The sequence below is a fragment of the Silene latifolia genome, chromosome Y (genome assembly GCF_048544455.1).
Source record: "Silene latifolia isolate original U9 population chromosome Y, ASM4854445v1, whole genome shotgun sequence".
Lineage (NCBI taxonomy): Eukaryota > Viridiplantae > Streptophyta > Magnoliopsida > Caryophyllales > Caryophyllaceae > Silene > Silene latifolia.
In genome coordinates this window covers 348,709,855-348,731,751 of record NC_133538.1, presented here as the reverse complement: position 1 = coordinate 348,731,751, position 21,897 = coordinate 348,709,855, and the positions used below count along the sequence as shown (strand labels likewise).

The following is a 21,897-nucleotide window of genomic DNA, read 5'->3' as shown; positions in this document are numbered from 1 at the left end:
TTAGATTAATATAAGATTACATTTAAGGTCACTAGTATAAAATATCTAGTTAATATTTATACTAGTGTTTGGGTAAGAGTCTTGGGTGCAATCTTTGGAGGACCTCTACACTTGAGGTTTAGGAGGATCATCCTTTTGTGATATAACTCAAAAACAAGTGAAGGTAGGAGACTTTACTTGTGCCCTTTTTCATCCCCTCCTCATTCTAACGAAATTGTCTTCTCCTTATTTTGTTTATTAGTGTTTGCTTGTACCTAGATCTTCATCTTCTAATTTAATGAGTAAATTATAAACTAATTAAAGAAGTCTAATTAGGGGTTCATGAAACTAACATCCGCCGCCACGATCGCCTCGTTTAGGGTCTTCACGTTGTGGCGTATTAACTCTTGTTCCGCCCAACGTTGTAACCCATCCATGAAGTATATGAGCAATAAGTTTTCGGGCATACTCGACACCTCCAGCACCGTTGATGAGAATTGATGAGAATTTCTTCACATATTTTTTACGGTCCCCGTGTGTCGCAATTCCCACAACTTCTTCAAAGCAACCTCCTCGGCATTATCGGGGTAGAACTGCTTTTTGAAGTCTACTTTGAACTCGTCCCATGTCCTGATTTGGCATAGTCCCTTCTTCACCTCGGTTTGTCGACAACTCCACCATAGGATTGCGTCATCGACAAGGTACATACTGGCGGTAGTGATCTTCTTGGCATCGTCTTCAACTCGGAGAGCGTCAAAGTAACGCTCGACGCACCACAGGAAATTATTTATCTCCTTTTTGTCCCTACTCCCGTTGAATTTAGGCGGTTGAGGCACCTTGATCCTAGTTGATGCCTCTCTAATTATGGCACGACACTCCCTGCCACTGCAGCTCTACACACCACGATTTGTTCTTGAAGCTCGTCGATTCGCTTCAAGAGGGGCTAGACTAGGGCAACCAACTTCTCATCCATCCTCTTATCAAGCCTTTCTTCAAATGAGCTTGCAAGAACGTTGAATGCACCTTGCATTTCCTGCTTCACAAGGTCGCTCACCCCATTATCCAACGCCATGACCTGATCACTTATATTCTCCACCTTTTCACTCATTCCCTCAATCCCCCCTTAATGCTCTACCACAGCGTCCCCCAAGCGCGCAAGCCGAGAACTAGTAGACTCCTTTGCCTTCTGCACATTCACAGTCCCACTAATGGCACTAGTTGCTTCAACACCCGACATCCCCGCAATGTATGGTCTTCGCAGGAACCTGCTCTGATACTACTTGTCACGCCTTGGTTACTTTGACACTAGAAAACCAAGCTCATGTGCCACTTAACTCGCACTCCTTCGCAAGCTAAGTTAGGCATCCCCTTTGCAGCGGAATATTATAAGAGTTATAGAGACTAAATGTCGGATAAGAAGTCTTGACACTAAGTGTGAAAAAGTTATTTATATTACACTTGAATACTTTAAGAGAATTACAAGACTTGGATACAATGTTTGGTGTGTGTGTTTGGTAGGATGGTTGGCAAATGATGCCTCTTACCCTTATTTATACTACTCCTATAGAACTCTCTAGAAACGGAACCTTAGCTCCAGACATCACAACCCCAGAAACTTCCAGAATGTTCCCCAGCCACTACTAGATATCTCTACCACGTACATGAATGTTCTAGTACCTACTAGAACATTCTGGACCCTTCTAGACAATTCTAGTATGCACTAGAACAATCTAGAACAACCCAGAAGACTCCCCTCTATTCTAGAATATTCTAGACACTGTTAGAATACTCTAGATTACTCTACACTATTCTAGAATATTCCGGACCCCTATAGAATTTTCTAGAAGACTACCATGTTCTGTAAACTTTTAGGACACTCTAGTCATTTCCAGATGCTTCTATAATCTTCTAGATTTTTCCATGAAACTTGATTCTTTGAGCTTTAAAGCGCGCCCAACACATGAACCTCCGTTGGACATGAAGCCAACCGTGACAAGCGACTCAGTTTAAGATTACTACATCAGAATAGAGTGTGATTATATGGAGCCTTGTAGAAAATGCGTAATGCTTCGTAGTCTTATAACAATGTTCTTATAAAATGAGTATGAATTGTAAACTTATAATAAAGGTTTCTGCTTTGATTTGTAGTTAATGATGAATAACTATAGTTTTGTCTGTGTACGATACATCTTGCAGTTGCTTGTTTTCTTTCTTGCTGGATTGTTATATGGATAAGAGAAATTGGAAAGCAATTATCTTTTTACATGTGATGTTTGTAAAAATTAGCTGACTAATGTTGAAGAGACTGGGCATCTATTGGTGCCCGTGTATATATTATTCACAAGTCCATAATTGCACTATAAGACGAGAACTAATATACTTAAGTTACGCAGAATTGTTGGTTGAATAACATGGTGTGGTGGACCCATAATTAAAACCAGATAATTTATCTAGGATGGTGTTATTCTTGGAGCTGATACAAGAGCGACGGAAGGCCCTATTGTTGCTGACAAGAACTGTGAAAAAATCAATTACATGGCACCAAAAATATATTGTTGTGGGGCTGGAACTGCTGCTGATACGGAAAATGTAACTTGTAAGCACATCATCTTTTTCAATGTAGGCTACAATTTTCTTCTTGTTGGCCTCGCCTTTCCTGTTGCGTATCCATGATTCTATTTGGATAAATGTCAGCGATGATAGGTTATGGGCTATGGTTGGTATGTATAGCAATGAGCTAGTATCTAATATAAGCGAACTTTGCGTACAGTGTTGTAATCTGTAGAGCATTTCAAGAAATGATTAATTTTCTTTGAAAGTTACTTGTGTGTGGTGCTATATTGATCACTTAGGGTATGTTTGGATTGAATGATTTGGAGGGAAAGAGAGGGGAGGAAATTAGAAGGACAAGAAATCCATTGTTTAGTTAGCAAAATAAAGGTAGAAGGATTTGGAGGGGATGGAAATTGGATCCCTCCATTTTCCTCATACAAGGCAAATTATTTCCCCACCAACATAGGCAATATTTGGAGGCAAAATCACCTCCTCCATTCTCCCTCCTCTCCCTTCCTCTTCCTTTCCTTTCTCACCTTCCCCCACCCATCCCTTTCCCTCCTTTTGTCTTATCCAAACACACCCTTAGGGCTTGTTTGGATTGAAAGATTTGGAGGGAAAGGAAAGGGGGAGAGAGTAAGGGATTTAAAATCCTTTGTTTGGATACCAAATAAGCGTGGAGGGATATAGATGGGGAGGGATTTGGAGGAATGCATTTTCCCCCCTCCAAAGCAAATCAAAATCTCTTCAACATAGGCAAGATTTGGAGGGAAAATGTATTCAAACAACCATTTCTCATTCTCCCTCCTCTCTGTTTCCTTTCCCTCTATCCCCCTCCCCTCCCTTTTTTTCCTATGAAGTACATTAAGGGAGTGTTTGGATAGCAAAAGTATCAGGAAAGGGAGGGCAGGGGGAAGGAGAGAAGGGAAACGGGGGGGAGGGGGGGAATGGAGTGTGGTTTGGATAGCAAAAGTATCAGGAAAGGGAGGGGAGGGGGAAGGAGAGAAGGGAAACGGCGGTGGGGAGGGGGGGGGGGGAATGGAGTGTGGTTGTTTGGATACATTTCCCTTCAAATCTTGTCTATTGTGGAGAGATTTTGATTAGGCTTAGAGGAGAAAAAATGGATCCCTCCATTTCCTTTCCCCCTTATTTGCTATCCAAATAAGCGATATTAAATCCCCTACTCTCCTTCCCTTTCTTTTACCTCCAATTCCTTCAATCCAAACACACCCTATAATATAGTATCTGATATTCTGATTACTCAAGTAATGCATCGTACGGGTTAAAATTGAATTGAAGTTTTGTTTGTAGTTTGTGCGGTTGCTTACTGTCCTGAACCTAACTAACTCACCTAACAAACTGCTGAGTTGGCGCCATAACAGATCCCTAACAGAATTCCACAAATACAGCTGGAGGCAGTTAGTTAAAATTAGTTGGCAATGATCATTTATATATTACTATAAATAGGCCTTGAGTCATTCAGTTTACATTTATTCATTTGTATTACAATCCTCACAAATCCTCTCTATAATTTCTGTTAAGCTTGTAACATTTAAGCTTTCCATTAATGAAACTTTAAGCTCGATTGTTTTCTTCAATTTAGAAATCATGCAATTGTTTCTCGGATTTCTTCGAATTAATTCCTATAAGTTCATTCCAAGTGGTATCAGAGATTCGCTCCTGGCAATCTCCTGAATCATTTTGGAAATATCTTTCAATTTTTGTAATAAAACTTTATTAAAATACCTCAAACACTTCATTAAAAAACCTCTATAACAATGGGGACAAAAGCACAGGCAGCACTTCAAGAATTTCAGAAGAATATAAAGGATTCTTGGACAGAATTCTTGGCAGAACAACAAAGGCAACATAATAAATTCAGAGATGAAATGCGTGCTCTAAGAGAAACCATGCTCAGAATTACAGATCAATTCCAAGAAATTAGTACCAAAGTTTCAACATTGGAGAGAAATGCACCCAACAATGGCGGACAACAATTCACCTCAAATTTTGCCAGATTCTCTATAATTGAATTTCCACATTTTAATGGTGAAGATGTGCAGGGATGGGTTTACAGGTGTGAACAATTCTTTGAGGTGGACGCGACAAATGATAATTTGAAGGTGAAACTTGTGTCAATACATTTGGAAGGGAAAGCAGTACTTTGGCACCAATCTTTGATGAAGACTAATCCACAAGGAGTATAGCCTGTATGGGAGGTGTATAAAGCTGCAATCTTGGCTCGATTTGGGAATCAACCATATGATGATCCTATTTCAGAACTGATGAATCTGAAACATTCTGGGACTGTTGAAGCATATCAGGAGAAATTTGATGCTTTATTGATCAGAAATGATCTATCAGAAAAGCAAGCCATCAGTTGTTTTTTTAGTGGATTACAGCCTGACATTCAAAGCACTATAAGAATGTTCAAACCCCAACCTTTAATTGATGCTTACACTTTGGCCAGATTACAAGAAAACACCTTATCCTGTATTAATAGGAGAAATAAACCCCTGTTGGATAAAGCCTGTGACCAAACCTTTCACACCATATCAGTCACATTCACATAACATTCCAAAGGTAATTGCAAACACCAACTCACAATTCAGAACAACAAGACAAAAATTAACCCCTGAGTTTATTGCTGAAAGAAGGGCCACGAACTTGTGTTTCTTTTGTTCTGAGAAGTTTGTTTCTGGTCATAAATGTCTAGCTTAGTTGCATAGTATTGAGGTTGTTACCATTTCAACTGAGGGAATGGAGACTTCTGAAACTCCTGAAATGTTGCAGCAAGAGGAGGAAGTTGGTGATGAGTTACCCCCCCTAATTTCACTGAATGCAATCACTGGGAATGCTGCATTTCAGACAATGAAGGTTACAAGGAGGGTTCGAGGGAACTCCTTAAACATACTCATAGACTCAGGAAGCACCCATAATTTTCTAGATGAAAAGACAGCAAGAAAATTAGGATGTAGAATTACTCCAAGTTATCATGTAGCTGTGTCTGTGGCTAATGGTGAGAGTCTTTACAGCAAGTCTATGGTCAAGCAATTTAGTTGGCAACTGCAAGGGGAAACATTCCAGGCTGATATCATGCTAGTACCATTGGGGACCTGTGACATGGTGTTGGGTGTGCAATGGCTCTCTTCATTGGAACCTGTGTTGTGGAACTTCAAGCAGCTTAGAATGCAATTCCAGTACAAGGGAAAGAAACACGTATTGAGGGGAGGGAAATTGGGAGCAGTAGATTGGGTAAATGACAAGCAGCTCCAATTACTCATTGTCAAAGGCAATTGTATTGCTGCGACAGCCCAGCTCTTTGCATTATCAGTTCAGTCTAGTCTACAGAAGAAATTAAAACTCAGGAAGGTAACACTATACCTTCTACAGTACAAGTTGTATTAGATGAGTTTGAGGATGTCCTTAAAACACCTACTGAACGGCCCCCTCATAGATCCCATGACCATAAAATTCATTTAACTGGAGGAACACCGCCTATAAATGTGAGACCTTATAGGTATCCTGTTGTTCAAAAAGATGCCATTGAAAATATTTTGAAAGAAATGTTAGAGTCAGGGGTTGTTAGACCCAGTCATAGCCCTTTCTCATCTCCTATTGTGTTGGTCAAGAAGAAAGATGGTACATGAAGACTTTGTATTGATTATAGGGAATTAAACAAATACACTGTCAAGGATAAATTCCCAATCCCTGTCCTAGATGAGTTATTGGATGAATTACAAGGGGTTGTGATTTTTTCAAAAATTGACCTTAGGTTTGGCCATTGGCAGATCAGAATGCACCCTAATAATGTCCCAAAAACTGCATTTCGAACACATGAAGGCCATTATGAATTTTTAGTTATGCCCTTTAGTTTAACTAACGCCCCTTCAACCTTTCAGCACCTTATGAACACTATTTTCAAGCCTTACCTGAGAAAATTTGTGCTAGTATTCTTTGATGATATACTCATTTACAGTAAGAGTTTGGAAGAACATACACACCATCTCAGAATAGCCTTAGGTGTCCTTAGGTAACACACACTATTTGCTAAAATGTCCAAGTGTGTGTTTGGGGTCCTTGAGGCGGAGTATCTGGGGCATGTGATTTCTGCTAAGGGGGTTGAAACAGATCCTGCCAAAATTAAAGCCATGGTTAACTGGCCACAACCGGGGAATGTGAAGGAGTTAAGAGGCTTTTTGGGCCTTACTGGATATTACAGAAAGTTTATTCAAGGGTATGGAATTATAAGTAAGCCCTTGACCAATTTGTTGAAGAAAAATGGATATAAGTGGGGTACTACAGCCACTGCAGTATTCTTGCAGTTGAAGGAGGCAATGACTATAGCACCTGTCTTAGCTCTTCCTACTTTCTCAGTGGAGTTTGTGGTGGAAACAGATGCTTCAGACAAGGGTATGGGGGCTGTGCTTACACAGAATGGCCATCCCATTGCCTACATCAGTAAAGCATCTTCTCCAAGGACACAGGCTAGCTCCACCTATGAGAAAGAGTTACTAGCTGTCATCTTTGCCATTAAGAAATGGAGGCCTTATCTCAGTGGGCGACATTTCAAAATTAAGACTGATCATTTCAGTCTCAAGTACCTATTGGAACAGAAGATAACTACCACATTTCAAATCAAATGTCTGCCCAAACTTTTGGGGTTGGATTATGAGATTATATATAGGAAATGAAAAGAGAATGGAGCTGCAGATGCTCTTTCTAGAATGCATGCAGTAAGTTGATGTCCTTAATCTTGTCACAAATAAACACTTACCTTAAAACTCAGGTTCAGAACAGTTGGGAGAATGATGAGCAATGACAGACCTTAATTCAAGAATTACAAAATGGGGGAAATAAAACTCATTATTCATGGACTCAAGGGGAGTTAAGGAGGAAGGGCAAACTGAAGTCGAAGTCGTATGCTCCCAAAGATAATATTTATAACACTTAAAACCTCTAACTAAATGATAGTATATGGTAATAAGGATCGATCCACAGAGAAGGCGGCGTAATTTATGTGAATTAAAGTATAGAAAATAAGTAACCAAAATGGGGGAGATTCAAGTGATTGAGTAACTAAACTAGAGATTAAATAAGCAATTGAATGAAGAGTAATAAATATGAATTCAGATGGTTTAAACGGTCTCGGGATAAGAATTTCCACAAACTGATTATCAAATTGATCATAGACTAACAACTTTCAATTGACTCTTGAGCAAACTATCGTGGAAACAATTTCCCAATTCCTTTGTAATATTATTCGAAACGCGATAATCAAATAACCTAATTATCAAATAACCTAATACACGCGATTATTTTAATTCAATAACAGCATGAACGAATAAGGAACGATATAAGGGATGACCAATAAAACACACGATTATTAGTTCGAATCACAAGTTAAGTCTCTCTTTAACCTAGCCATAATGAAACGCACCCAATAAAAAGGCCAAAGATCGTCACTTTATCTAGCGATGTTGAACAATTACGGATTCATTCACTAGAATAACATTAGATTGAAAAGTGTGAAGATTAATTAGCTACTTTAATAAAAACATTCAACAATCATAAAATTAGAACAAAGAATTAACAATACTCAAGATAAAAGGAGGAAGATGAATAATAGTCTCACAATTTGAATAAATCAGATGCTTCAAATCTTAATCCGAGATGAAAGGATTAGTTGTTCATGTCTTTCTTGCTAGCAAAATACTTAGGGTTCTTGTCTCTAAAATAATACGTAACAATGAATGATAGAGTCTAACCAAGTACTTAACCTAATAATAATAATTATTCCTAAAATAATAATAAGAATAATTCGTATCTGAAAGTTGGAAACAAGGGAAATAAAACACGTCTGAAGCGGAGATGCGGGTGACCCGCGTGTGGACATGCGACCCGCGCCAAATCCTGTAAAAAAACGTGCTTACCTTTCCTATTCCATCTTTCTTTGCTTGACTCATTCACCTGATGGGCCATAAGGGACAAGACCATATGCTCTGTCTCGACTTGTCTTCTTGATTTCTTTAGCCCGATTGTAAAACGATCCATCCATACAACATACTCCAATCCAAATAATACCCAAAACTTGATTGATCCATAATCTCTTCTAGTTATCCCAATATAGTACCAACAACTTAATATGAGTATTAATGCAATTATTCGTCTAACAACCCATTTATTCCATGATTATTCGGATAACTCACGACTCTTAAACCCGTACTAAATACGACATATCAAACTTCCCCACGCTTAGACCTTTGCTCGTCCCCGAGCAAAAATCGGAAACATAAACAGTAGACACACCCAAGGTCTTACAAAAGAAGTATGGAAGAAATCCGATCAAAAGTAACCACATAGTATCTCTCACTCGCCCTCCTTATAACATCCCTCCAACACAGTGACAAGGGTAAGTTCAACAAAGCTCCTACATCACAATAAAAAAACGACTCACACCGTCACCAACAAGCTTCACTTGGCAAGTATATATGTCTACGCCCCTTATTTATCCGACCTAGACAACAACAACAAAAATCTCATGGCCACAAAAATGATCATGTCAACAACCAACCTAACATGTCTGAACAACACATTAACCACATGCCATGAAAAATTTCCTAGACACCTCTACTCCTTAGCTAGCATACGACCAACAACCGCATCAGCAAGGTGCAACCAACAACAACGCACCGCGGTCCTCCTCACCTTAGCCACAAGTCCTACCCAAACAACCTTCTATAGCACCCTTCTTATGACGCCACATCAAAAATGGAAGAACTTAGTGTTTTTTTTCTATTTCTCTCATTTTGCCTAGAGCGCCCGCCCTTGCGGGTTTTCACTCTATCTATTTCCTCACACTAACTCTCGTGGCACGCATCTCAATTTTTCATTTTACCTGGAGCGCCCTTTCGGGGTTTTACTCCGTCCTCGGCCACTTTTCCTATTTTTGCCTAGGCGCCCTTTCGGGTTTTCACCTAGCCAGGTATTTCTGTTTTTTTTCATTTTCTTTTTTTTCATTTTTTTGTTATTTTTTGTTATTTTTTTTATAAAAAAAACAGTAAGATATGTAACAACAATTACAAGTAAAACGATATACAATGAGTGTAACTCCCTTCCCCACGCTTGAACAACACTTTGTCCTCAAATGTCTGAAAATAAGACAAAATAAAAGGAAGGAAAGGGAGCACCTCATAAGCTCAAGAATGGGAAGAGGAAGTAGCGCCACGTGAGTGAGCCTCACGTGCCGTTTTCCTAGACAAACGGGCCTCCTTTCTAACAGCTAGCTCAAAATAGAATTCCGAAGAAGGCTCAACGTACTCTCCCGGATATCTCTTCAAGTAAAACTGGTTCACACACCGGTTCATCTCAGCAAAAAGAAGAGAATTATCTAAGCTTTCTTCCTGCATATCCTCCATCTTCTCCCTCCACTCACCCCAATTCTCAAAATCTGATGAACTAGATGGACCGGCCACCTCAAGAGGAGAAGACACAAATTGTGAAACTCGTGGTAAAGCTTGCCCGGAATCTCCGAGCTCTACATCCTATGGAATGAAGAAATGGGCCGGAGTGGGTTCTAACGGCAGTGGCCGACCCTCTCTGCCTCTAGGTAACCGCAAGTAATAACGATGATCAGTGCCACGGGTCCATATATACCCCGCAAAATAAGTCACCCACACAACCATATCACACCTCTTCATCAACTCCAGACTAACTGAGGTCTCTCCTGCAACCACATCGTCAGGATCCTTAATTTCAAAGTGACGAGCAAGTAGAGTAACCATGCCCCCAACGGAATATTTCCAAAAGCAGCTTTTTGGTGTTTCTCACACCTGGAAAGAAAGATCTCCTTTCGGTCTCAATTCACCCTAAAATGCTATTAGCTTAACTTTCGCCCTCACTAAAGCACCCTATTGATCACTGCAGGTCTCACCCCTTCCAACCTTTCGGTCCAGGTCAAGGTTTACCAATATTAAAAGGCTAATTGCTTCGAATCAACTAGCAGGATACAGTTAAAGAAGCGATTAACAACAAAGACATAACTACAACGACAAATCTAATAACCTAATTAGCAACTAACATTGTCTATTGAATCACCTAATCCTAGCAGAGGTATTTAGCTAGACATAATTAAATAAAGAACATAAATAAAGAGAGAAAGAGGAATAAACATCAAATTAAAGAGGAAAACGAGGAGAAATGTTACTGAAATAGATCCGGAAAATAAGAGGCAGAACATAAAGTAGTATTAAAACAGTAACCAGAGGAAAGTAATGTGTGATTCCGCCTCAGCAAAAGCACCCATACAAATGACGAAATACCTTCCTATTTATAAGAAAATAGGATTTATTTAACCTAATGACGGAAATAAACTAAAAAGCCCAAGCTCGTAAGAGAATCCACTCGATCGAGTGGTTTTAAACTACTCGATCGAGTAAACCAGAGCTTAAACTGTTCGATCGACCAAAAATGTTACTCGATCGACTAAACACTAAATGGCAACTGGTCGATCGACCATATAAAGTGCTCGATCGACTTATTATATGACCTAAAACCACTCGATCGACTAGAAAAGCACTCGATCGAGTGAAAACTAACTTCAGCAGCTACTTGTTCTCGTTAGTGAAGCTTTGACTTGTCCTTTTAGCTCCCGAAATGGCTTCACGCATCCCAAGACAGCTATATTTCCGCTCCAAATTCACTCTTCCTCCAAATGCATGCAAAACAGACGATAAAAAGCTTGATTTCACTAGTTTCTGGTTCATTCCTGCAAATAAGACAAAATAACCCAAAGTAGCATATTCGGGGCATTTCGTAGCATAAAACAACGATAAAAGCATAGAAATACGTGCATGAAAAGGCCTAAAAAGACTATATAAAATGCACGTATCAAATCTCCCCAAACCAAACCTTTACTCGTCCTCGAGTAAACTAAATACAAACTAATGGAATGGAAAAGATAACTCAGAGCTAGCTACAAATGCCCACTTAAACCAATTTAATGCAAGCAAACTAACGCTTATAGAAAACAGTCAAATGCAAACGAGTTGTAAGATATTTATAATAAAGCTGAACCGTCGACCTTGCAAGACCTTTAATAATGGACTCTCACGGGTCACTCTTCTCTCATGAAGCAAAGGGTGAACATATATATGTAAGAGAGAAAGAAAAATAGTCGCTCACCTAAACTGCGACCCACATAAACATGCATGCAACTAATATGATAGACAATTCTAGCTACCGTACACACATTCCAACCAAACAAGGTCCTCTCACAGCCGAGGGCTTACAAAAATATGGTAAAGTGAGGCAATGGGTAAGAAAAGGCAAAACATTTATGGGAATGTGGAGGTATAGGTGATCAAGCTAGTACCTAAACAGAACCAAATGACAGCATCCATTTCTTAAGCAATTATGAGATAAGTACAATGCCCTTCATTTGGCACAAAACTCACCAAACCGAACAGAAAATACTGCTCAAATGATATAGATAAAGCATAGGAGTGAAGCCGTCTCATCAAACAACATCTTTTTTTCGAAATCTTTTCTTTCTATTTTTTTCGGTTTCTTATTTTCTTTTCTTTTTCCGAATTCCTTTTTCAAATTCTTTTTTTTTTTCCATTTTTCATGTCTTTTTTTTTTTTTTTTTTCTTTTTCACGTTTTTTTTCATCATCCTCCCTTTCTTCATAGATTACCAACTCCAAATCATCAAATACAAACCAAACTTGGCACAATGAAAAATATACCGCAAAAACATACACTAACTAGCTTGATAAGGCAGGCTAAATTTGGAATGTAGTTAAGGGTCAACAGGCAAATTTGGCTAATGTGGAGTTAAATGGGTAAGAATGAAAGAAAGGAAAATTGTAAGCACCTCCCTGCATGTGACACCAACCACTAACCCGAATGTATGTGGGCAAAAAGCAATTGAATTTCATATACGTGCAAATTGATGATACATGATATGCAAGGAGTAACTACTCACAATCCTACATGAAACTGGTCATAAATGACACCAGTTTATAAGGCACTAATCCTTAGAATTTATAAGTAGCTCGCCAAAATTTCAGGTCAAGTCTATTCGTTCAGCTAAATTTAAACATAAACTCGTAGATATGCAAAGACAATGCTAAAAAGATAATAGTTCAATGCAAGGCTTAAGCAAAAAGACAAATTATAGTGCAATTTCATCATTGAAATCAACCGTTCCGACTCAACCTACATTCTAAAATAAACGTGAAATTTTTGAAATTTTCAATTTTTTCAATTTTTATGAGATTTTTGAGATTTTTTTTTTGGTTTTTTCTCTCTCTACGTTTTAGAGAGAGCTTTTCTCTCTTTTGAGAGCTTCTTCCAGAATTCCTTTCTTCAAAATAAAAAAACAAAAACCCTTCATCTCCTTGATAGGGAATGGTCAGTTGAAGAACCCTAAATCTCTTCTGACAAATGTATCTTTAATGAGTGCGCTTTATTCGCCAATCTTTCTTTAAACCACTTTTAAAAAATCTTTTAAAACAAAAACCTTTCATCTGCTTGGGTGTGATTGGTCAGATGAGAAACACTAAATCTCCTTCTGACAATCGCATCATTTTCCCCTGATTTACTATTAAAAATCCATCTATTAAATTTGCAATCATTGCATTTAATTCATCTGTATTGGCCTTTAAACTTGTGCTCTGATCAAAATCTCTTACCCAACCAAACGTCCTTCTCTTTCTTCACAGATTGGGGGTTCTGGGTAGGCTAGTCTACTGGGTGGCGTCTATTAGGGTTTTAACCAGTCTATTTAAAGGAACAAGTATGGGACGGTTTAAACCATCCAGCTACAAGAACTAATCTTTTCTAAACAATTGTTCTACTCATAAATACCAAAAATTTTCTGATCAAGAATCAGAATCGACGGTTATGGATTTTGAAGATCAGTTTGGTCGTTTTGGGGGTGAAGGGAATGGGGGTTTCCAAGATATGCATCAAAATATCTATAATCATCAAAACTATCATCAACCACATCAAAATGCGGAGTTTAATCCGTCTAACCCTTTGCATGCAAACATTTGGAGGTTCCCAAGGTCAGGAGCTGTCATTAATGTGGATCCGGCTGAGCTAGGTCGGTCTAGGGAATTCTGGGGTAATTGTTGCTTCGGTTTTTTGGTGGATTATAGGTTGTTTGAGGATAATTTGATCAATGATCTGATCAAAAAGAAGTGGAGTACCAATGGTGAGATTGAGGTTTTTCGGATGGGAGAAATTTATGTTTTCCATTGTGAGGATATAGATGATCCGGAGGGGCTGCTAGCAAGAAGAAATGTGACTTTTGATGGAGCTGTGATGGTTTTGGCGAAGTGGTATCCGGATACAGTTCCTAGAACTGTTCGTTTTCCATATGCAGAACTTTGGGTGAGAGTGTGTGGCTTGCCTTTTGAGTGTCTTAACATGCATGTGGCGCATGTGGCTGGTAAGCTACTCAGTCATCATTATCAGGTTGAACCTTTTGCTGTTTTACCAAGAAATGATTATCTTAGGATTAGGGTATGTTTAAAACTGAATGAACCTCTTATGCCCGGTTTTTTCCTAGCTATGGATATGGGTCATTTATTGTGGATTCAGTTTAAGTATGAGGAGGTGTTTAAACATTGCATTAAATGTGGAAAGGTGGGTCATAAGGGTTCTCAGTGTCGGGAAAGTTTGATGAATGTGACGTCAAGTATTGGGGGTATGTTAGATCGTTCAGTTGAAAGGGGCTTCGTGGTTTTCCAAGCCAACATCAATCATACTATGTTCAATTTAGATCTGCGTGCAACACCGTGTACTACTAGGTATATCTCCTCAAGGGTTCATTTGGGGGATGCAAGACCTGATAGTGAGAGTTTAAGGAGAAGGGTAAGAGAAAGAGTTGTGAACTTTGATCTGGGTACAACACCAGGGGGCAGGGTTCTTCCTGGGATGAGTTTCGCGGTCACGGCGCAACCTTTTGCAGGGCCTGTCCTTTTTCAAGTGGGTCCAGGTGCTGTTCATATGGGAAATGAGCCAGGAGTGAGTGTACAAGGAGGAATGGGACAAGCATCTCCTGGGCAGGATGTACCTATGGGAGAGGTTCAGGGAGGTATTCCGGATGTAACTGGTCTGGGTATGGCTGGAAATAGTACAAATGATGCTGTGATGAGGGAAGGTACTGGGGTGATGCAGAATCAACAAGGGATTCCTGTTGGAGCTGGGGGTTGGCTGCCAGGGGAAGGGAGTAATGCTATGAATCAGGAATTGTTCTACAGTGCGGGGGAGGATTTTGATGAAGCTGCTCCAACTAATATGGAGGTACAAGGTAATCTGCATCATGTTCATCCAGGTGATCCTTATGTGGTCTATGCTGGGCTTGGTACTAATAGAGGAGTCCTGGATCGTGATTTAAGGATCCAAGGGGCAATTTCATACCGTGTTGAAAGTGAAGTGGAGTGGGCTAGGATGGAGGATGATCAAAGGGGATTTAATCAAACCTTTGATCCACCACCAGGGGGTTTTCCTATTACTTACCACTATCCAACTGTGGGAAACCAAGGAGTGGCTGCTGATGGAGATGTTATGGAGGCTGGGATGGGTGGGGGTGCTGTTGTTGCTGATCATGATATGGTCACAGTTATTAGTTCAGATTCTGACCTTTCATGGTCATGGATATCTCGCCTTATGGTGCGTTTGAGCTTTGGAGCGAGGAAGGCGGAAGCTACAAAGTAAATGACCAAAGGGTGAAGCATTATTACCAAGGACAAGAAAAAGACACCATTGAAGTACTCTATGTCGGGGATCCGCTCCCAGAGGAATAAACTGTTTGAAAGCTACCTCCAAATGATAGGTTCAGTGGAGTTCCTCAAGAACCATCAATTTGTACATAGTGCATGCATTTTAGGTTAGTAGTCATGATTTTATATTGGGTTACGTAGCATTACTTGTTCAAATGCATTGGTTGGAAGAGTCAACTTCGAGAATTTGCGGATAATTGATTGATGAATCCGAGTGATACCCTCACTTGGCCCACTTCCCAAGATGTTAAGACAGGTTAAAAGCGGAACACGCGAAAATAGTGGCCAAGTGCGGAGGTTGAAAAATTGAGTTAAAAAGATTTCAAGTATGTGAACATGCATCCTCTTTCGGGTAACCGGCAGCCGGTGCATCTACAGGTACCGAGGACACGTTAATTTAAAAATAAAAAAGTTGCGAAACCAGAGTGAAATGAGTCCTCTGCCGGTCGAGGACAAAATATTTTTGACGATAATTGTTGAAGTCAATTGAAGGTGGGGTGCTAACCGGTAGGCCGGCGGGTGGTCCACCGGCTGGGAACACCCACACATTGAACACTTGATGAAAAAATGAGAGAAGAGGCGCTCCCAACTGGATGTCGGCAGCTATCTTATCGACTAGGACCACATATTTGAGGCAAACAAGAAGACAATTTGAGTGTGACTGTATTAGGAGCCATGCGGTCATTTTATGAGTGTATTTGATTTGAAAAATCATTTATTTTAATGTGCTATTTGATTTGAAGAATCGACTTCGAAAGTTGAATACTCGTTTTAAACACACGATTTGTGAGCTCGTTTTATGCTTGAATTAGGCTCGATTTTCGATGCACTTTTGACCCAACCTCCTCTCCCATAACTCGTGTTTGATCCTTAGCCAAATACTACCCCAAACCCTTTGTTTAACCCATCCAATTCCCGTCCAAAAACAGCCCCACACAAACACCCCAACCCGTGTTAGCTCTTCCCCTCTTCCAACCCGTTTTATGTGCTTCAAGCTTGACCCAAACCCGCCACAACCAACCCAATTCCTGCTCCACATTACCCACAACAACCCAGAACCTAGCCCACCATGAAACCCTTCCAAAAACCCATCCCAAACACGACACAAATAGCCTGCAAATAACACGGGTTCACCCCCTGTTTTGCGTGCTCAAACCCGCTTCAAAACCCACTCCAAACACCACCTAAACCCGTGCCCATTAACCCTAACCCATACCCTGGTATCCTACCCATATTACCCTAGCTTAACCACCAAGAAAACCTCTCATACAAACCCTCAAACCCTCACGAAAGCTGCTGGACAGGAGCTATGCGCAAATGAGCTCGTCTGCCTTTCCCTCCTTAAAACCCTACTTTAACTCCTTTTAAATACCTCCCCTCTGCCATACATTCGGTTCTCTAAGCTCTCCACAGATCCTACTACCATTCCATCACAAGTCACGAGCCAAACAAACCCTATGATAATAACGTCAAACTTTCTAGCAAGCCAACCGTTATTAGGTAATCGTTAATCAACTGATTAAAATACGAAGTATACCCTTGTGAACCTTTAAGAGATTTATTAATGTTATCACACTAATTTGTGGAGGACACAAGCTCCAACAATTTCTTGTATTGTTCTTTTATCCCCCTTGTCATTTCCATTATCAATTAGTTATTATGATCACTTTATCATTTGACATTAGTTAATTTACATTATGCAAGAGTAATTAAATTTGTCTAGGGAATAAGGGAAACCATGCATAAGTAGTTCTTGCAATTGTTGAATTAGGATGTTATAATATCGTTTCTTTGTTTCTTTCACATGTTTGCATTGTATTGTTAGTCTTTGATAAATGATAACTATCTTAGATTAAATTTGTTAATTCACTTTTAAAAGTCGAGAGGCACAAAATTGAATTAGACTAAACATGTGTTTCATGGTCTTAAGCTTGTTTCTCAATCTCTTTCTGACGAGTGGAGTAGTACGGTGGTTCTTTTCGAAGTCTCTAATGCGCATTTGTTAAGATTTATTATTTCTTACCTTTGATCTATCATGCCTTAATCTTATCAATTGCTTACATATGCTTTTGTATTACTCATGCGCAGGTATATGATAGACTTCTAAGGACTTTGACTTGCTTTTTAAAGATAAAGATGGTCATGTAACTTGAGGAAAAACAAGAGTAGCAAGACTTTTAAATTGCACTTCTCGGGAGGCAACCCGTAATTTATTATGTTTTTGAGACAATTTCAATTGCAATTTCAATTTGGTTGTAATAGTTAGGACAATAAGACAATTAGCTTTCTTTAGTTTGTAGTAGCTTGTCTTTTGTAGGTACTTTGCTACTTGGATTGGACCTTACCCCATTTTCAAGCTAGCTTGGGGGAGGCTTCTACACTTTAGTATGCTTTCTTTCCTTTATTTCCGCACGTGTCATCTCATCTCCCCTTGTTGGGTGTTCTTCTTTGTTTTACACATTGTGGACAATGTGTTGTTCTAGCTTGGGGGGGCGGGGGGGGGGGGGGGGGGGGAATTAGTGGGTCTTGTTATTTAATTACTTTCATATATTTAAAAATCCAAAAAAATTTGAAAAATTGAAAAAATTTCATAAAGAGTGTCTGTTGTGTCCACCCTTTTGTCTTATGCATAATGTCATTTCTCCTTGCATTTCCCATATTGTAGCTTTTTAAAGCTAATGAATCATGCTTTATTGATGGATAATTGCATTCATGCGGATGTCTTGACATAGTAGGTGGAAGATGAAATTTGAACCAAATAGGCTTGATCTTGACTTTTGGCAAGCCACAAAATGGTAAGGTAGAGCCTCCTTGGACCGGTACATCCATTTTCGGTCTCACTTAGGAGAGTGTAGATCTCCTTGTGGTGTGTGTTATATCAAAACGCACAAGTATGATTTTTATTTCATCTTTTATGAGCATTACTTTCATTATATGCTTACATTTGAAGCCATTCACATAGACTTTGTTGCCCATTTTTAGCCCCCTTCTTACACATGTTTACATCTTATCTAACTACATTATACACTTGCCTACCTTGTTAAGCTAGTAGCTATGTTATTGGTGTTAGGGTGCTCACTTGGGATATGCTTAATTTTTGGTCTTTGTGAGCTTGGTTATGCCGGATTTGCTATTTTGTGGAATTGGTTAATGAAAGAAAGAAGTGAAAAAGACTTTGTGCAAAAGAGAGAAAATGAAAAAGAAATGAAATGAAAAAAATGATGAAAGAAGGAAAAAATGGAAAGGAAAAAAAGAAGCATGAATTGTGATGCCCGTCGTTGTGTGCACCAAAGATAAAATTTATAATACCTATTAAAACTAACAGAAGCTAGTAGTAACAGGGTCGAACCACAGGGAGGCGATGCAATTAATAATTATCTTATTTAAGTCTAAAAGTAACAGTGTGTGGGGGTTTGATTTGGTTTGTTCTATACTAATGGCAATAAAAGAACAGTAAACTAAGCTAATTGATGAAAACAGATATTAAAAGGGTGCTAAGATGGTCGGTTCATTGTAGTTTCGGCGGCAGTATACTAGGTAGGTCTAAAACAAACACGTGAGACGGGAAAATAAGAGGTCCTCTCGGTCCACTCTCACAGGTAGCATCTTTCGATCTCGCTACAGGTCCTTAATATCACTAATACTAACTTTCGTCCTGAAAAGTGACTCAAAAGGCTAAATTAACTTATCTCTCGATCTCATTAATCTAGTCGTCTTAATTAGGTAGGCTATTTTCCTTCCCTATCTTTCGATCTTTATTGGGTCGGTCAATTCCTAAACATTCAACTAGTCGCGTGCACTCGATTCGTCAAATATGGGAATTAAATTAATTAAAACGAAGTAAAACTCACATGGGCAGTCGATCGACCAGGGGACCCAGTCGATCGACCATGGCGCGATTTAGGTCGTTCTATTCTAATGCCGCCTACGCTACAGATTCCCTACATCCTAGCACAGGGGATTTAGCTACCCATACTCATGATAAAAACAGCAATAAGCTTAACAATTAAAATATTCGAAATCATGCTTAAATTATCTAAACAAGCGATTAACATAAAGCGATAAATTGGTCTCGGGAGATCTAACCTAGCAATTCTGTACTACGAATGGAAGCAATAGAACTGAATAAGAACAGAAGAATACCGTGTAAAGGAATTGTAAAGGGAAGATCAGAACCGAATGCAAAACAGAAACTTTATTAAAGAACGAACTAAACTATGGATGTTGAATTGTATCTTCGAACTGAATGATAAAAACTTGATAGAAAACTAGATGAATATTCTGAAAACTAAAGCTACGTTATATAGGAATACAACGTAGTTCTTATTCCAAAACCTAATGTACCATGGGCTTCTAATTTCTCGATCTTCTTATTCACGTCAGAATTAGCGGCTTGGTCGATCGACCATGCAAGGCAGTCGATCGACTGCTCTTCGCTGAACAGTAGCTACTGGAACTCGTAGGTTGGTCGATCGACTAAGGGCAGCGGTCGGTCGACTGAAGTAGCTGATACTTGACTTCTAACTTCTCGTGGATTTGTCTTTCGGGCCTCGAAATACGCACCAAGCTCGTTCCTTGAGTAAATACTTCACGTCAAATGCAATGCAAGATACTCGAGGACGGATTTAGCTCAATTTCTACTCATTTCCGCATAAATTTGCAATATTACATAAAAATACGAAAGTAGACGAAATGGGGCAAATAGTAGCATAAACTACAAAAATGAGCTCTGAAATGCGTGTAAAATGGGGTGTAAAACATCATATTTAGGACATGCATCAAACTTCCCCAAACCAAACCCTTGCTTGTCCCCAAGAAAGAACTAGACTCGATCCTAAAACCTAATGGAACGAGTTCAATCTCAGAGCGAAATGCAAACCGAATAGCCTAAACCAATTTAATGCAATAACCAACAATCAACTAGCAATATGAATCATGCAAACGAGTTATGAAGTCATCAAAAACTGCTGAACCGTCAACTATAGAGACTTATCGTTATGGACTCTCATGGGTCGCTCAAATCACTCAAATAAATACAGGTGAATATATGTAAAAGATAGAAAGAATTCATTTTGTAGTGACTCTCACCTAACTACGACCTATAAGAACATGCCTGCAATATAATATGAAAGTAATCTCTACAACCGTGCATATGCATTCCAACCAAACAGATGACCATGACACATGCCGAGGTAGATATGGATATGTGAGGCTATGGGCAAGAAGGGCTAAGACGAATTTGGATAAAAATAGAGTTAAAAGCCAAGCTAGTAACTAAGGGAACCAAATTAATAAACCATCCCAAATCCTTGCTCAAAATTTCAATCGAAACGGTGCTAATTTTCAAGCACAAAACTCACATTCTCCATAATTAAACAACTCCCCATAAGATACAAATGAAACATGGGAGTGAAAATCACCAACTCATAAAGATTCAAACCATGTGATTTTTTTTTGATTTTTCTCTTTCTCGGGTTTCAGTCGATCGACCGTAATGGGCAGTCGATCGACCGTCCTCTACAGTACAATACTCTTTTTTTTTTTTTTTTTTAGAACAAACCTTTTCCTTTCCTTCCCTTTTTCATCTCTTACCAACATCATCTCAAAATGAGCATTAGCTACCAAAAATGAAGTAACAATCCCAAGAACGTAAACTACTAGCTTGACAAGGGCATGCTAAATGTAGGACAAATAAAAATTAACAACTGAATCAAATCGAAGGCACAAATAAATTTGTATGGCAATGATACAAGTTCCGCTATTCTAGTAAAAGTTCAACAATCATGGTAAAAAAACGAAGACGTCCTATTATCTCGGTCTTTTTAAAATTCTATTTTGTATTCTTGATTATGCGGGTATCTCAAATTTGTTAAATTAACTTTAGTTATGGGGAGGGAAAAAAAATTTTTGACGGAAATGCTAAATAACTAACAATTTACCATTAACATATGCTAAACAAAATTAGGGTATTAAATTAAAAAAAAAAAAACAGAAAATGTTGACTGTGGGTTTTGAACCTCGACCGCCAGCAGTGAAACAAATTCTTAAATTACCAATTTCACCAACTGAGCGACATTACAACAATGAACATGTAAAGATGTGTATTGTTTTTATTCTTGGAAACTGGTTGGGCTGAAGCCCATATAGCCCTATAGGTAGATCCGCCCCTGGTAAACAACGGATTAATTTCAACATAAGCAGATTGCAAAAGCAGATTATAAATGGCAGATTTTATGAGAATGTTTGGCTATCATATTATAATTAGCAGAATTAATTTGAGTGTTTGGTAATTGGCAGATTACGATTAGTAGATTGTTAGTTTTCTTTATAAAATGGAGAAAAATTCCCTATTTTACAATATGCTAAGCAATATGCTAGGGTAAGCAGCATATAATAAAAAAAAATATTGACCCCAAATATGTTGTTTCAATATGTTGTTTACCAAACACTAAAATTAGCATATTGATTGGTCAAACATGCTAAAACCCTTAAATATGCTGAAAATTGGCCAATATGCCGTTTACCAAACAACACCCAAATAAAGAGAGAAAGATGCCAGGATGTCGGTTCACC

At 38.9% G+C, this 21,897-nt stretch overlaps 2 protein-coding genes across 2 annotated transcripts; one reads left to right on the top strand and one right to left on the bottom strand.

The window, feature by feature from the left end:
• Positions 1–491: 491 nt before the first annotated feature.
• LOC141631599 (uncharacterized) lies at positions 492–1,087 on the bottom strand. Its single transcript, XM_074444248.1, has 2 exons — positions 942–1,087; positions 492–837 (listed from the first exon to the last, which is right to left on the bottom strand). Exons 1-2 carry the CDS (start codon positions 1,085–1,087, stop codon positions 492–494), a joined length of 492 nt encoding a protein of 163 aa, XP_074300349.1.
• Positions 1,088–6,587: 5,500 nt separating this feature from the next.
• LOC141631598 (putative mitochondrial protein AtMg00860) lies at positions 6,588–7,226 on the top strand. The gene has a single exon (XM_074444247.1). It carries the CDS (start codon positions 6,588–6,590, stop codon positions 7,224–7,226), a length of 639 nt encoding a protein of 212 aa, XP_074300348.1.
• Positions 7,227–21,897: the final 14,671 nt, after the last annotated feature.

Bases quoted from the DNA above. Each gene is read 5' to 3' on its own strand.
- LOC141631599 (XM_074444248.1), bottom strand. From the start codon at position 1,087: ATGAGTGAAAAGGTGGAGAATATAAGTGATCAGGTCATGGCGTTGGAT. The intron at 838-941 runs GTTGGTTGCCCT...TGCCATAATTAG, and splicing joins GATAAGAGGATGGATGAGAA to AGAGGCATCAACTAGGATCA.
- LOC141631598 (XM_074444247.1), top strand. From the start codon at position 6,588: ATGTCCAAGTGTGTGTTTGGGGTCCTTGAGGCGGAGTATCTGGGGCAT.